The 17,824-nt window shown below is 41.6% G+C and overlaps 1 protein-coding gene across 7 annotated transcripts in view; it reads left to right on the top strand.

Moving 5' to 3' along the window:
* Positions 1–17,824, top strand: part of PPP1R9A (protein phosphatase 1 regulatory subunit 9A) — a 255,370-nt gene that overhangs the window by 105,066 nt on the left and 132,480 nt on the right. For all 7 annotated transcript variants that reach the window (XM_075587306.1, XM_075587305.1, XM_075587302.1 and 4 more), the window contains exon 3: positions 7,678–7,810. In XM_075587306.1, the coding sequence (XP_075443421.1) occupies positions 7,678–7,810 (133 nt within the window). The remainder of the gene's footprint in view (positions 1–7,677; positions 7,811–17,824) is intronic.

The raw sequence follows: 17,824 nt of genomic DNA, 5'->3' as shown, positions 1-17,824 counted from the left end.
TTCTCTCCCCCCATACTGTATGTGTGTGTCTCTCTCCCCATGCTGTGTCTCTCTCTCTCCCCATTCTGTGTGTCTCTCTCTCTCCAACCCCCCATGTGGTGTCTCTATCTCTCCCCCCATGCTGTCTCTCACCCCCATGCTGTCTCTCTCCCCATGTTGTCTCTCTCCCTCTATGGTGTGTCCCTCTATCTCCCCATGCTGTGTCTCTCTCTCTCCCCATGCTGTGTATCTCTCTTTCTCTGCCCATGCTGTGTGTCTCTTTTTCTCTCCTCATGCTGTGTGTCTCTCTCTCCCTGTGCTGTGTGTGTCTCTCTCTCCCCATGCTATGTGTATGTCTCTCCCCATGCTGTGTGTCTCTCTCTCCCCATTCTGTGTTTTTGTCTCCCTATAGTGTGTGTCTCCCCATTCTGGACCCTACCTGTCACTGTGGAACATGGGTGGGGGGAAACCATCTTGATCCCTGGCAGCAGACACCGGTCCCGGGGCTCTGCTGAAACTAACCCTGCCCCCACCCCCACCCTCTGCTGGTCAGACACGGCCTCCACTCTCCTCCCTGCCGGCATCCTCACTCTCTGCTGCCCCCTCTGCTCTGATGGACAAAAACGGGGCATTTTAAAGAATGTGAGGCAACCGGGACAGACCTTAAAAAAACGGGACATCTGGTAACCCTATCCATGCACAATTCTAGTGAAGGGGCCCTCAGTTAGCTCTTAAAAAAAACATTTTTGAAATGTACTAAATACATCTTCTTGCTCATTCTTAGGATTCTGGTGGAGTATCCTTATATATATATATATATATATATATATATATATATATATATATATATATATATATAAAATCAAAAACAAATAGTCGAGAATGCTTTTATTTGTGCAAGCTTTCGAGATACACTGATCTCTTCTTCGGGCGATGTTACAATTGGTTAAGCTCCAACAAATTCTTAGAAACAAGGCAACTGAAATGTTATCTGTTTGAAGCCTACACCTCCCCCCTGTGCAGTATGCGATTTATGACTTAAGGTGTTCATCTTATGGCCAGAGTCAGAGAAATGTTCGCTGACAGGACTGTCTCTTGTTCCATGTGTGATGCTGTGACGATGCAGATTCATTCTCTTGTTTAACCCCTGTCCTGTCTCACTTATGTAGTAGCAGCCCCCTGGGCATTTCATGCATATGATGAGGTAAACGACATGGCTGGAGAAATTATTTTGTACTCTAGATTCCTGTGTGGTATTTGCAACACCCTCTTAAATTTCTACACCTACCCACACCATTGTTATACACCCCCCCTCGATGCACACCTTTTATAAAGCGCTGAATACACTGTGGGCGCTTTATTAATTAAGATTTACACATGTACACGCACATACATGCACATACACACATACACACAAACGCATTCCCTTACATCACAAGCATTCAGGGGCCATTTAACACCGTATGTATTAAATTGCATACTGCACTGGGGTGAGTGGTAGGCTTCATCAACAGATAACATTCCAGTTGCCTTGTTTCCAAGAATTGTTTGGGGTTTAATCAATTGTAACAACGCCTGAAGAAGAGATCAGTGTATCTCAAAAGCTCGCACAAATAAAAGCATTTAGTTAGCCACAGAACGGTATCGACTAGTTGTTCTTTATTATTAAGCTTGGCTAACACGGTACAGATACATCTATATATTTATATATATATATATATATATAGTATATATATATATACAAATCACCAAAAAATCTACTCGCCCAACAAAAAAATCTACTCGCCACCTAGTACCAAACGTGTGCTGCTTGGGCCAATAGGAGCTCACCACGATGTTAAATCCACTCGCCCGGGGCGAGCAAATGTATAGGTTTGTCGAACACTGTATATATATATATATATATATATATATACACACAAACCCTTTTTTATTTTCAATAAAACAGTGACTGCTTAGAGGTTGCGATCGCGTGTAGTTCCAACTCGAGAACCGTGAGTCTCACTTCAGGTGTATGTTTAGAAATGTAGAACAGAACAGGTGCGCAGCTCTCGTGAAATATGTGAAAAGAGAAGTATAACACAAAATATTGCAACACAGTGTATCAAAAGATCATATGAGACCAGTAAACCAGCGTCAAATGCACTCACACAATCCAAAATCTTTTCAGCGTTGGAAAGTAACAGTGGGATGTATGGTGATGGCCTGGGTATAGGCAAGGATCAGAGAGTAACTCCAGGACGTTCAAATATTAAAAAGAAAGAATGCCAAGATAGCGTAATTCTATAAAAACACTTTATATAAGCAGGAAAAATAAAATCAATGTACTCACAAATTGTACATTGATAGAGAGTGTTGTGAGATCACAGGCTTCAGCAGCATGAACACAAACAGTCTCCATTCTCGGCCACCTCCACCTGGAGTCAATCCAGTTCTTTCTTGGGCCGTCCTTGGGGATGTAGGTTCAGGCTAGGCAAGGTCCTCCCAGGCTCTGTCAAGCAATGCAAATTGCTATATGTGTTTCACCGGGCAACTGGCTTCCTCAAGGGCTCAATAGCCAAGTGTTCAACAGTCCGTTATTTTAATAGCGTCAATTCGCGCGCCAGGTATAGTCCGTGACATCACCGCACGCCGTAACATAATGCGTATTTCGGTCCGTCATTACGCGTCTTTCGCTCCGTCATGACGCGTCTGACGTCATGGTGCTTACGGTGCAAGGACGACAAAAGAAATAACTGGATTGACTCGTGGAGGTGGCGGAGGGGGGAGAATGTTTGTGTTCATGCAGCTGGAGCCTGTGAGCTATCTTGGCATTCCTCTGTATTCTCTGTAAGCGCCGCACACTCCCCCCCCCCTCCCTCCAAGAGAATCTCAGGGGGCATGCACCCCAGTTTGCGCACCCCTGCTCTGATCCTTGCCTATACCCAGACCATCAACATACTGTACATCCCACTGTTACTTTTCAGTGCTGAAAAGATTTTGGACTGTGTGAGAGCATTTGACGCTGGTTTACTGGTCATAGGATCTTTTGATACACTATTTTGTGTTATTTTTCTCTTCTCGCATATTTCACGAGAGCTGCGCTCCTGTTCTGTTAAGTATTGTGTGTTTTGACCCTGGATACCTTTTTGGGAGCAGCACCACGCATTTACAAATGGGTTGTATTTTTATTTACCCATATATATTGCATCCCAAATGTAAGTTACTCTAATTACTTGCACTTTAAATAAGTTTGTTAGCGCTGAAACACATTTTGTGTTCACTGTATGTCTGGAGAACAATGGAGAGTTAAGGTATCACAACCTGCAATTAACCTACCTTTCTTCAAGGCAGTACAATTATTGCAGAAATTAGTCAGAGGAAGGTTTAGCTAGAAGGAAACTCCAAATACTGTACAACCAAAAACTCTAAAACTATACATGTGGCTAATTTCATTTTAACCCTGATTTTCCTTTCATAGTTTTTTTCTGATTTTTAGCCCCCCTTTCCTTTTTACATAGACAGGAAGCAGGGGTTCCCTAGGGTTCAACTACACTAGTTTTAGCTCTGGGGACCTCCTGGTAACATCCCCTCCAGGGGAAAAAGAAAATGATGGTTTAAATCTCACGCTCTATTTATGTCGGCCAATAGGAATCCGCAACGTCATCCATTGCAGCTTCCTATTAGGCCGTGGTATGCAGGTGATTTAAATAACCAGGAAGTACCTGCGGCACCTTTTACATATCTCAAGAATCAGGGGGTCTCTGGTGCTAATATTAACTCTGTTAAGGTTCAGGGACCCCCTGCTTCCTGTCCTGTTACTAAGGGGGGTACAAGGGGATGGGAGCAGCTTCTTTAATTTCTTCATGCCCTATTACCATACTGTAATATAGTATATTTGTCTATATTAACACATTTGACTCTTGTGCGATGGGTGTTTGTTTGTGGGCACTTGAACACAGTCAGGTTTTCAGGATATCCCTGCTTCAGCACAGGTCGCTGTATATGTCAATCTTTCGACTTGGTCACTGATTGAGCCACCTGTGCTGAAGCAGGGATATCCTTAAAATCCAACCTGTTGGGAGATCTTGAGGCTGGAATTAAGCACCCCTGTTGTAGAGAATTCTGCAACAGGTTCCAGAAGAAAAGACGAAATTTTGCCCAAAGCAAGATTTCTGCTTGAAAAACGTGAAAAGGCAGTTTCTCATTTGTAAAGAACTACAGTACAGTAGGTTTAATTCAACCCATAATCTCTGCTGGTACTAAGGCATATACTACAATGAGTACATTTATACAATGAGTACTGTATTTACTACCTTGTCCGCTTATGGAGCTTTAAAAACAAAATGTAATGTGTAAGCCAAATGCAAAGGCAATCATCCTGACAGCACAATAAATGACGTAGATGTGAAGAAATTAAAAAACAGAACCATAAAATGGTACACCAAACTGAGGAGCTTAGAGGGTTTTGTGCATGCACAGTTATTGTCCCAAAAAATAATTGCTCTTTTCATTATTGAATCATCTACACTCAGTTTATTTAATCTGTTTGCTGTAAACAGTTTTCTCTGTCTGACAGGGCAACCATAAAAAACGAAAACACAAGTCTTAACAAAACCTGACACAAACATATGACAGATAAATATGAGGTACGCAGAAACTTCACTTTTGCTTCTTGTGTTCTTGTTGCAATTTTATTAGCTATTGTTTTCAAAGAAGTAAAGGTTTTAGATCTTTTGGGTGGGATCGTGTGGTTTGTCATGGGGATAATGTAATAAGCATCTCCCAGAGTTGTTTTTATTACCCCAGCACCACATCTAACATTTCCGATGATTCTGCACTAAGAGCTGTCATCCTAAAAACAATGTGACGGGTGATTCAGCATGGTCCGATATGGGTTAACGCCAGGGTTGCCACCTTCTTGAAGGCTCACCTGGAGTCTTTTTACAATAACATTTTGTACATTTATTTATTTTAGTTATATATTTATTTCTCTTACCTTCGGCGGCAGCGGCATCATCTCCTGACTGAGGCGTCACGTGACGTCCCATTGTCATGGCAACGGGACGCAGTGACGTCACATAGCGTCCCGTTATGGCAACGCGGCACCATTTCACACGATTTGCAGGGTAGATGCCGTTGCCACCCGGAGATTTTTCAGGTAAACCCGTAGTTCGGAGACGTGGCCGAAAACCTGTAGTCTCCGGGTAAATCCCGGAGTGGTGGCAACCCTGGTTAACGCAAGGGTGCTCATCTCCAGTCTTCAAGACTGAGACTTTGATTGAGCCACCTGTGCTGAAGCAGGGACTGATTGAGCTACCTGTGCTAAAGCTCAGATATCCTGAAAACCTGACCTCTTGCGGGTGCAGGGGGGCTTAAGGACTGGAGTTGAGCACCCTTGGGTTAATGCACCTAATGTGGAATTTACTCGTATTCAAGCCATGGAGATAACTAGCACTTGCCTCTTTTAAAAAATTTTTTTTTACAGTATGGGAACCAAGAGGTCCTCTTGAGATGAACAAATGGGAGGATCCAGGGCACTACGGATTTTTAAGAAAATAAATTTATTCTAGGCACACACAACATTTCGAGCTGTACAAAGCTCTTTCTCAAGTGACTGGCCAAACAAAAGGGTTATGTCTAGCACACCTGTAAGAGTATAATAAGGCAGCAATATACTTGCAGTTGGAGGTACCGGTGCTCCGTGAGATGAAGCATGTTATTTTAAGTTAACTTACCTGTGAAGTTACCATTTGTAAAACTCTCTCCAGGGGAAATGGCTGCCAAATCCTGTGGGCTCATAAGGTGCCTAGGAAGCCACAATGGCTGCAATGGCTTTCTATTGGGTGGCCATTTATTAAATCCCCTTTTCAAAAATAAACAGGAAGTAACATCCACAATTTCACAATAGTGTGAGCAGCCACACTTATAGTTCAACATGCTGTTTTGTTATGGAGCACCCAATTTCTTTTCTTTACTTTAGGACTTTATTCTTCAAAACCAACATGAAGGGCATTAATGAATTAATGTATCTATCCCTATATCTGGACAAATCTCCACACTATGCACCCCCTAACATCTCCATCCTCAAACCTTAATGGGATCAGGTGTCTGGCTGCACCATACCCAACCTGAGATACACTTCATCCCACAACGAGCAGCCATTTCACCTCCTGTTTCAACATCGTCCCTCATCCCCTCGACTGTAAGCTCTCAGGAGCAGGGCCCTCATTACCTCTCTGTATCTGTGTGTGCATGTTTGTCCTTATTTGTATGTCATTTTGTTTATGTCATTATCAAGTCCCTGTATCCCCATTGTACCGCGCTGTGGAATATGTTGGTGCTTTACAATTAAAGGATGATAACAATAATAAATAAGATTAATAAGAATAGTAATAATAATGTCAACCCCAAAAATATAACAAAAGTGAAGAATGAGTGAATGTTGAATGAAACGGTTACAACAAGCCCTGGCAAGCTTTGTGACAAACGTATTAATTATTTCCATCTATCCAGTAAATTATTTTTAATTAATCTCAAACATTTTTCTTAAGCGTTTGACAGAAACACGCAATATTGCGACAACATAGAAATAAAGTCACTTGAGCATTTGCAGAATGCTTGTGCCAGCATCTTGCATACAGTCCTACATCTAGATTAATGTGCTTTGGGATGTTTATACGCTAGCCTAACAAGCTCCACAAAGGAAGGAGAAGCAATCGTCTGCGTGCATAATAATGTGCTGGTATATTAACAGATACACGAGAACAGAATATTATAGTTCCTATTGAGGTTTGTACTAGAATCAACTTTTAAAAAGTGATGATGTTTATTGCTGATGATTTAAACATTTACTTTAAATGTGCAGGCACCAATAGTGATGTGTTGTTGTTTGGTCTTCTTTAATATTTATTATAAAACGTAACCTCTTTAGTGGCAGTGAAGTTAACAGTAGCCTATTATCTGAACTGAAGCATTAGTATAGTGATAAGTGGTTAATGCATGTTTGAATCCGTTTCTCCCTACAGCCTCTAAGTTGAAGTGACTTCTGAATAAGGTTTTGGACTTCTCAAAAGTGTAATGCCAGTAAGAGACAGAGAGCACATTAGCTGGTATACTAACATCAGAAGGTGGCCAGTTGTGTTTGGCCAGTTTCTGGGACAATAATGGCAGTATCTTCAAGACCTATTTTTTTTACTTCCCGTTATTTAATGTGATGTTCCCTTACAGTCATACTGGTAGGAATGCATATATGTTAATGTCTGCATGGAAACGCTTGTGATTTTATGGGAAAACATCTGTCAGCTTGGCCAAAACTCAGGAAGGAACTGGCAAGGTATGACGCGTACAGCACATTGCATGGCTGAGAGAAATGCACTTCTAAAAAATAAACTAGATTCCACAATTGTATCAACCAGTGTAATTGTTCTACTAACAATCCTCACAATGTATGCTGCATTGAAACAAACAACCATTGTGTGAAATTTGCGAGTAAAGGGTTGTTTATTCTCATCTTTGTTAAAACAAAATCGCCATTGTATTGTATCAATGCTTTGTATGCTGTTAAACTCAGAATTATTATACTTATTGTAGTTGATGTCAATTTTATTTGATGTACTTTAAGTGTACTTATTTAAAAAAAATAATAATACAAAAAATATTCTAAGTTCTTTAGATCCGCTGTTAACCCCCCCCCCCCCCTATTTTGTGCTTATACAGGTGTTCAACACATACTCGAATGAAGATTACGACAGGAGAAATGATGAAGTAGACCCAGTTGCTGCTTCAGCAGAATATGAACTAGAAAAACGTGTGGAAAAGCTAGAGTTATTCCCAGTGGAGCTAGAAAAAGGTATGCTCTGTTCAAGCTAATTGAAAATTAATACAAGGTTACTGTGTGAGCACAGCAACCATTTGTTAGAATGAAAGAGTTGTGACTACAGTACACCACCCAGAATCAGATTGCAGTTTCCATAATATAAAAGCTACTTAAATTACAAAGGCTTCTGCACACTGAGTAGGTTTGTGAATCAGGCAATGCTTTTTTTTAATGATGTGTATGCCATATAATGCATTTCTTTATTATTTAAATAAAAATGATATTTTTATATATTTGATACAATACATTAAATATTGTAAAATGTATAGTGCTGGGCATTATAATGATGGCAGTTCTGAGAGTTGTATTTGTTGTTAATTGCTTGTTAATTGCCATGAAGAAGTTAGTAGTTGTAGTAGTTTAAGAATGACAATTATCACTGATTATTCTTACACTTTTTCACCTTGCCATAGGTGTAACTTATAAAGCGTACCATTGTGATGTTCCCATTCAATATCCTAGGGAAAGAATGGTGGGTAGCCGTGTTGGTCCTTTATTCCATGTAGTAACAAAGGAGGGAGAGGGAGTAAGTACGTGGTATGATACCTTTTATTGGACCAATAAGTAGTTGAAATGTTATATATATATATATATATATATATATATATATATATATATATATATATAAATCAGAACAAAACAAAAATATTAAGGAGCGCCTATTATAACAACCTGCCTAACTGTGAGTGAGTATGCTACTGTGTTGATACAACCAATGGGGTGGCCAAGGGGGGGTAAATAGTAAAAAGTGGATCCTATGTTGCTAGGTATAATACATATAATATAAAAAGCTTTAATGAAAAAATGCTATAAAAAATTTTTTAAAAAAATATATTTAAAAAATGTATATAAAAAGAATTTCTAATGTAGATACCAAAACAAAAACCTTAAAAAACATAGAGTCCTGTTCCAATAAATTGCATCCAGGTACAGGCAGCCCGTTTGAAAGGGATCACAACTCCCTTGGAAATACCTATGAGAGAAAAAGAGAAAAAAAACAGGCGCACACCTAGTGCATTAAAGTAAAACAATGATTTTATGGAACATTAAAAAACAGACAAATGCCCACTCACAAATCAAACGGAAATAACGAGCAGTTATGAGATTGGCCCTCATAAGCCTCCGGTAGCGTCTGGAACAGCAATGGAGTCTTCTCCTACACACGTGTTGCGCAGTCTCCTTCACCGGAAATGACGTCCTCCCGGCGTGTGCCCCGCAACAGGAAATCCCTCCGGGAGCCACAGACTTTGCCTACTTCGTTCTGGCTGCTGCACCACCAGGAATAGTGGAGATCTGCCCGTTCCTTCTGGTCTGGCTTGCCGCTCTCAATACTGCATCCGCAATGCACTGAGTTCAGTGGGAAAGTGCCTCCTCCGTCTCAGCCACGCCCTACGCGTTTCGTCATCAGGATGACTTCACCCCTGATGAAGTCATCCTGATGACGAAACGCGTAGGGCGTGGCTGAGACGGAGGAGGCACTTTCCCACTGAACTCAGTGCATTGCGGATGCAGTATTGAGAGCGGCAAGCCAGACCAGAAGGAACGGGCAGATCTCCACTATTCCTGGTGATGCAGCAGCCAGAACGAAGTAGGCAAAGTCTGTGGCTCCCGGAGGGATTTCCTGTTGCGGGGCACACGCCGGGAGGACGTCATTTCCGGTGAAGGAGACTGCGCAACACGTGTGTAGGAGAAGACTCCATTGCTGTTCCAGACGCTACCGGAGGCTTATGAGGGCCAATCTCATAACTGCTCGTTATTTCCGTTTGATTTGTGAGTGGGCATTTGTCTGTTTTTTAATGTTCCATAAAATCATTGTTTTACTTTAATGCACTAGGTGTGCGCCTGTTTTTTTTCCTCTTTTTCTCTCATATATATATATATATATATATATATATATATATATATATATATATATATATCATATGTAATAATATTACATATACAATATTATTATATGTTTGTAAGAAGGATATCTGGTTGCAATGGCTATTGAGAGGAATTGGGAAATAAGGTAAGGTAGCCTCGTGTGAAAATTAGCCTTTTATGTCTCGACTGATAATTTTCACACTAGGCTACATGTTCCTGCATTATCTTATTTACCACTTCCTCTCAACATTCATTGAAACCAGGTCTCCTTCTTACATACACTGTATTTAATAATTTTGTATCTGTATGTCCGCCAAACCTGATGAAGGACCCTGAGAGGTTTGAAAGCTTGTAACATATAAACGACTTTTTGGTCCAATGAAAGGTATCATACCACCTACTCCCCTCCCTCCTTTGTTACTACATTCAATATCCTGTGAGGTCACTTCTCCATGTCAGAGAAGCCACTCATCATAAACTCTCATTCATAGACAGACAGCTTCACAGTTTATATGTCCAGCGGGTTTAACTGTGTCTCATACAGGGCTGCACTTCTAAAAGTATTCATTTGAATAGTCCATTAAGTGTCTTCGAGCACCAGACGGGTCATATGGAACAGCGCCGCTTTTGTGTATTTATTTCACTATTAAGTACGCCCCTTTCTTTTATCTTCTGGACAACTGGAGATAATCTTTTCCATTAACCTCTTTTCATTTTGAACAGCAAAGTAATGTTTGTTCAGTGGCAGAGAAAAATAAATGGTGCAGCTCAGCTAATGTAGACTAGAGACGGATTGATGGTCAGTGAAAGTGCTAGTGTACAGTGGATTTAAGTAACAGAACAGATTCTATTTCTTTCCTTTATCAAACCTGTCTGCTTGTCTCTTACTTTTATAGCTTTTCTTCCTTGATGCTTATTCTATTTATTCTGTAATCATCCTCACCACATCCTGAAACAAAGAACACATATCACTTGAGTGTCGGAAAATGTGTCTGAAATAAACATATTGACAAAATGTTGTAAACTTGTGACAGTACATGCAGAAACTCTAGACCCCTTCCAATTTTCCACATCATTATACCTGCTCCTCTATCCCCATCTCTTCTCTTTCCTGTCGTTACCTGGTATCCTCTCTATACAACGGCGCTGGAGGAAATCACGCTGTAAAGAAGATTTCCTCCACTATAAATTCATACTTACCTTCTACAACACTGCCCTTTCCCTTGTATGTAAACCTACTTCTCCTTAATATTGCCCAGATGCATAAAAGGGTGCTAAGCTTTAGCACGCCTTTAGTACCATGCATATGAATGGGAGCTGAGGCATGCTAAAACTTAGCACCCTTTTGTGGATCTGATAATATGTCCTCTAGCCATCAACATCTGTTCACCACTTTTACTCCCTTCTCTACCCAACTTCATCAGCAACACCCTCTGCCTGCATGGCCTAAGACGTTTCCACTTACTTCAGATATAAATTTGACATTACCAGACATAACATCGCACCATGTCAAACTTCACACACAGCACCTGTTTCCACCCTCAGCTCAGTGACTGAGGAGGAGAGCTCTACTCTCCTCTCTTCCTTTCAACATACTACTGGCCCCTTTATCCTATTCCCACACATCTTCTTTGCTCTATCACTGCCACACAAAGTTCCATTTTAACCCTCCTCTTAAACCTTTTTCACACCATCAGGAAACTCCCAGCTTCCATTAAACATGCCCTCATCACACCCATTCTAATGAAACCCTATGTTGACCCAGCTTCTCTAAAGCCCCATCTCTCTTCTCTCCTTTGCCTCCAAGCAACTCGAGCAGCTTGTACACAACCATTTTCTCTTCCAATTCCCTACTCAACTCTGCAATCTGGCTTCTGTCCTTAATTGTTCACTAAGACAGCACTAACAAAAGTGGCCAATGATCTACTGACAGCAAAATCTAAGGGTCACTTCTCTTTACCTATTCTCCTGGATCTCTACTACCTTTGAAACTGTTTATCGCACCCTTCTCCTGCACATTCTACACTCTATTGGCCTTCATGAGGCAGCTTCTCCTGGTTCACATCCTTAACTAGCCCCTTCGTCAGTGTTTTCTTGTGTCTCCTCCTCTCCACTCCTACTGCATCTGAAAAACATATGGCTGGTAATGATCACCTACCAGCACTCCTAAAGACCTTCCAAACTCCTTATAGCCAATTACGTGTTTTCAACCACCAGAAGTGTTTTATGGTATAGCACCACTTATTATGAGCCTTTGTGTGACTCTATTTCACTGTTATGTACTTACCTTTTATCTTCTGGACAATATGTATGTTGGGATCCCACAAGGCTCTTTCCTAGGCTCTCATCTATGCTCACTCTATACCTCTTCTCTCAGTGAAGTAATACATTTATTTATTTTGGTATTAATCGCTATGCTTACGACACCCACATTTACCTCTTCTCCTCTTCTCTCCTGTCATGTGTCACCAACTGTCTAGCTCTTTCTGGATGTCTCACTTCTATCTGAAGCTTAAAATGTCCAAAACAGAACTCCTAAGCTTTCCCCATTCCATTGTCACCCCTAAACCCAGACTCTCACTGTAAATAACTTCACAATCTTGTCAACACCCAAAGCCTGCTGTTTGACTCCACCCTCTCCTTCATTCCTCCCATTCAGTACCTCATTCAGTCTTGCCATCTTCAACAGCAAAATATTGCCAGAATATGCCTTTCTCACTAATACGCAACCACAATCTTAATTCACTACTCAGATACCACCTCTCCTCTACTACTGCCACCTCCTCCTAGTTGGCATTCCCTCATCTGACTGTCACCAATCCAATACATCAAAAAGATACTCTACCATATTTATCTACCTCATTCACCGCTCTTCATCTGCTGCTCCACTATGGAAATCCTGATACTAGCTTCCCAAATCCTCTAGAATAAAATTCCAAATCCGATCTCTAACATAAAAAGCCCTCAACAATCCTAATCCTCTTACTGTACATGAACAAACACACAAGAGATTCCCCCTTGAATGCACTCAGATAGGTCAGTGATAGTGATATGATTAGTACATTAAAAAACCTTTAATCACATATAAAATGATGTTGACCTTTGAGAAAGCGCGGAAACGCGCGAAACGTGCGTCAGGTGACCGGAACGGAGTGACGTCACCATGCCGAATGGACGCCACACACGAGTGTGATCGCTGCCGAGTTAGAATCAGAGACTTATCCTGTCTCTCGGTAACTACACCTCGGTAACCCGCCTCCACTTCCCCTGACAGCGGGACCCGGTGGAGCGACTACAGATATGTTAGCAGAGCATCACAAGCTAAGTGAAATATCTCATTAGTGTGTCCGGTTGGACTCTCCACGGACATTATAGGTCAAATGGCCAAGTAGAGGCATTATACCCTCTCCACACTGCTGTACTTGCTACAGCTCTACTGCTTTGTTTGGACACCATTATAGTTGATTTACATCTGTATGTGGTAGTATATTGTTATTTTTCAGTCCCCACAGCACAGGCTTGTTACTGACCTTCTTGCCTGGGAAGTATACACTTACCTTCATTTACATCATTATTAAGGGATTTACTTTTGCAGCATTACTAATGCAAGGTTAAGTGTGTTAACTTCGTGTGTTTTACCATTGTGCTGTAGAGGCTATAACTAGATACGGTCTTTGAACCGTGCCTCAGGGCATTAATATAGCACATTTGGTGCCTGCCCTTTTACATACATCCACACTAACACACAAGGCAACCTTACTTATCTGTAAAGCTATGGGGCTTACACTTATCATCTAACCCGGTATAACTTGTTTACCTTTTTTACACCACTATCCAGTGATATACATGTGCATGTTAGCATAGTGAGCTATAATTACCTGCGGTTTAGCACACCATATGTATCTACTATCATGCATACCGTATCCCTCTGTTCTTTCAATATGCAGTATCAGTAACATCACTCACCACGAGACCTATTGAAGCTGTTCCATTCCAATTCATTATGTGTGATTTCTGTGCAACTTGTCACAATGTTGTGGAGGCGTTAACTGGATATGGTCCTTGAACCGTGCCTCAGGGCACTAGTATAGCACATTTTGTGCCTGCCCTTGACAGGAATCTACACTATTACGTAAGGTACCATACCCACATCTATATAGTTACGTACGGGGATGTGTTTTTTATGTGCACCATTCGGTTGTTTTTGATTATGTGTATTTCACACCGTTTCTGGGTTCACACTACATCATACTCCAGTGTGGGCCATTGATACTAAGGCCTTACCACTGGACCGGCTCATTTTAAGCTATTCACCCCTACAGACTCAGTATCAGCAGCCTGCATCCGCTGAGGTCTGCTGATTTTTTAGACATAAGGACATCCATTATTTGGATTAGCACCTTTTCCTGTAGGTAACTATGGGTGATTACCTTCGCCACTTGGCCCACTGCGTTTTGATGTAGTGCTATCTGTATTTATCTTCCGTTTATTTGTTTGCAGGAAGATTCTTTGGTTTGCCAATAGGGACTGGTCCTGGACTATGTTTACCTTGTCCCTCTTTACAACATAATTTTATATGTGATTAAAGGTTTTTTAATGTACTAATCATATCACTATCACTGACCTATCTGAGTGCATTCAAGGGGAATCTCTTGTGTGTTTGTTCATAGTTATCCTCATCCCCTTTTGCACCAGCTTTTGGTCTTATTCATACGCTTATTATTATTATTTTTCTTTATACCTCTGCTGATGCGGGAGCACCCCCCAGTCCCCTTCCCCTCCCTTTTCTCCCATCCCTGGAATTCCTCTTACTGTACATCTCAGCCCTCGTCTCCAAATAATCCCCCAAATGCCATGTCTGTTCTGCCCATGACTTATGCCTCCCTTCCTCTTTTATAGCCTCCTCCAACTCATGCCTACAAGAGTTCTCTCATGCTGCACCCTTTCTCTGGAATTCCCTAACACACATTATGACACTCTCCCCCACCTTTCAGATGCCTAAAGGCCCCTTGAAAACATCTTTAAGGAAGCCTGACACGACCTTCCCCCCACTCCCTTGACATCCCCATCCCCCAAACTCAATGAGACCACCTGTTTGGCTGGAGCAAACTCCATTCTTAGACATACTCAGTCTTAAAATGTTCAGCGAATTATACCTTTTGTTTCATCTATGCCCTTTTTTCCCTCTAGATTGTAGACTCTTACTAGCAGAGCCCTCAGTAACGTTTGTATGGGTTTGTGTTTGTTCTTATTTGTATGTCATTCTACCTAATGCAACTACTGTTCCACCACTGTACGGCACTGCAGAATATATTGGTGCTTTATAAATAAATTATATTGATAAAAATGTCGCTAGTGTTAACGGTGCTGTTATTGTACCTAGAACATTGTTCTATTGCAAGGTAGATATGTTGGTAGCATTACAGCAACCTCTGGTGGCTTGCCGATTAGGTACAAGTTGCGTAACTTTTCGTTCTTTCTACCATACAATGAAACATATTTTAATCAGACATCGTTTTAGTTGGTATTTTCCCAGAGCGTTTCCTTATTCAAAAAAATAATATAATGGAAAAACAAATTAGACAATATAAAAGTATGGATTTTATCACTATCAATTGTCTAAAAATAAGTGAATACAGTACTGTACTTCAGTAATACACTGTAGATCAGGGGTGCACAGTCTTTTCTCCCTGTGCCCCGCTGCCTGCTCTTCTCCCCTGCTTGCCCCCCCCCCCCCCCTCCCTGCTCAACTCTGGCGTCAAATGACGACGCAGGGTCATGTGACGTCACATTACACGAGCGCGGGACCTCTGTAACCACCGTGCCCCCAGCCACACAAAATCTCGCGCCCTCCCTGGGGGGCGCACCCCTACTATTGATTGTGGGCCATATTGAAAGGAGTTTTACCTCTAAAAATATATATATATATTTCTCCCCCCCTCCGAGGTGGGAAGCAGGGGGTCTCCGGGGCTGAACCGTGTTAATTTCAGCTCTGAGGACCCCTGCTCCCGAGATAGTTACATCGGAAGGTGATGTTGATATCTCAAATATGTTTAAACATCCACATCACATGGGCAGATAGGAACACGCAATGGATTGACCCGCAGAACCTTTAAACAGACATTTTCCGTGCCCCGCTGGAGCTACTACCGGCAGCCCCTTTAGGGGTTTCTTTGGAAGAAAGGTGTCCTCAGAGCTGAAATGAATGAGGTTAAGCTCAAGAGACTCCCTTCTCCCCACCTATTAATAAAAATCAGAGAAGAAAAAACAGGTAACGCAACTTTAAGACACCTTCTGCATATACAGTCTGCCAACATTTCCTCAATGAAAATCGTGAGGCTTGTACCCGCCCCCATGATGTTAGTGACTCTGCCCCTGGATAATAACTAGCCTCGTCCAGCACATAATTAGTTACACACCCTCCTTGACACCATACAATGCCTCCCTGGAGCCCCCTCCCTCCGTCCGAGTGCTGTTGGCAGGTCTAATCTGGTGTTTGGAGATGAATATTGAAAGAGCCATATTTAATAAGAGGTGTTACTCCATACGCACCTTAAAGCCTATTTATTCATTGGAATAAGCTGTATGGGGCCATATTTGTTTAATTGTACTAGAAGATGTCTTATAGAATAGCACTGCTTAGTAAATATGGCCCAAAATCTTTTTTGTATTTTAACTCACAGACTTCATGTTTTCCGCTATGTGTTGAGGAGGTATATTCTCTCCCAACCGTACTGCTTGACATTAAAAAAGGATTTGTCTTAAAAAATATATTGTGTTAGTCCAAATAAATGAGGTGTTACTGCTTGTTTTCATAAGGGGGGAAATTGGCAATACATACATTCCATATTGTTATTTCTCTCCTATTGCATGATTTATTGTTTATTATTTATAGAATGTTTTACCAGGAACTAATATATTGCGGTTCACCTCGTTTTCAAGTATATTCTGAGCACAGAGTTATGATAATACATGGTTACATTAAATGAACAGGGTTGTACATTATATATAAGGCATTGCATGAACAGTTAAAGATAATATATGCTATAGGCGTATGTAACAGTTACAGACCAGATTAAAATGGGAGCTTTAGTTTTGAAAGAATTTAGACTGGTGGTGGCTTTGAGAGTCTGAGGTAGATTGTTCCAGTTTTGGGTGCACGGTAAGAGAAGGAGGAGCGGCCGGATACTTTGTTGACCCTTGGGACCGTGAACAGTCTTTTGGAGTCAGATCTCAGATGATACGTGCTGCATGTGGTAGGGGTTCAGACAGGTAGCTTGCCCAGAAAGTATTTGAAGGCAAGATAGAAACAAGTAACTTTGCACCTAGTCTCAAGTGATAGCAATCTAGTTCTTTGAGCATTTCGCAGTGTTGCATGTTGTAGTTACATTAGAGGACAAAGTGGCATATTGAATTGTAGAGGGTGTCTAGTTTGCTATGATGATGATGCCCAGGGCTCGACAAATGCACTCACCTGGAGCGAGTGCATTTTGCCCGCTGTCTAGTGTTACCTGCTGCGGGGTGCGGCGGCGGCAGCGTCACCCGGCATTCTCCTGCAACTTGCGAGTGTCTCTCCTGCAGCTCCTGTGAAAATGGTTGCGCGGTGTCAAATGACAACTTGACACCGCGTGACATCTTGATGTCACGTAGCGTCCTGTTGTCATGGCAACACAGCGCGCAGCCATTTTCACAGGAGCTGCAGGGCAGACACTCGCAAGTTGCAGGGGAGAAGCAGGAAAATTGCAGAAGATGCCGCACCCCGCCGCCGCACCCTGCAGCAGGTAAGACTTTTAAAAGGGGGGTGGGGGGTGAAAGAGTTTTTTGGGGGGGGGGACGGGGGAGTGACTTTTTGTTTTGGGTGAGTGTTTTTGTTTTTTAATTTGGCATGCCCTGATGATGCCTATGTAGGAGAATGCAGGTTTGGTTATTTTAAAATGTTCACACATAGCTATATTTAAAAGTAATTAGGAAACTAAAATAATATAACTAAAAAACTTTAAATATTATTGCATCTACTCTTTGGAAACTTAAGACCGCAACAACATTGACTGTCAAACTTTCAAACACCTTACAATGCAAATGCAATTGTATGTATTTCTCGTCAGCAGGTAAATTAATCAA

The sequence above is a fragment of the Ascaphus truei genome, chromosome 2 (genome assembly GCF_040206685.1).
Source record: "Ascaphus truei isolate aAscTru1 chromosome 2, aAscTru1.hap1, whole genome shotgun sequence".
Taxonomy (NCBI): domain Eukaryota; kingdom Metazoa; phylum Chordata; class Amphibia; order Anura; family Ascaphidae; genus Ascaphus; species Ascaphus truei.
The sequence above is the reverse complement of the archived record's forward strand: the minus strand, read 5'-3'. Positions and strand labels throughout refer to the sequence as shown.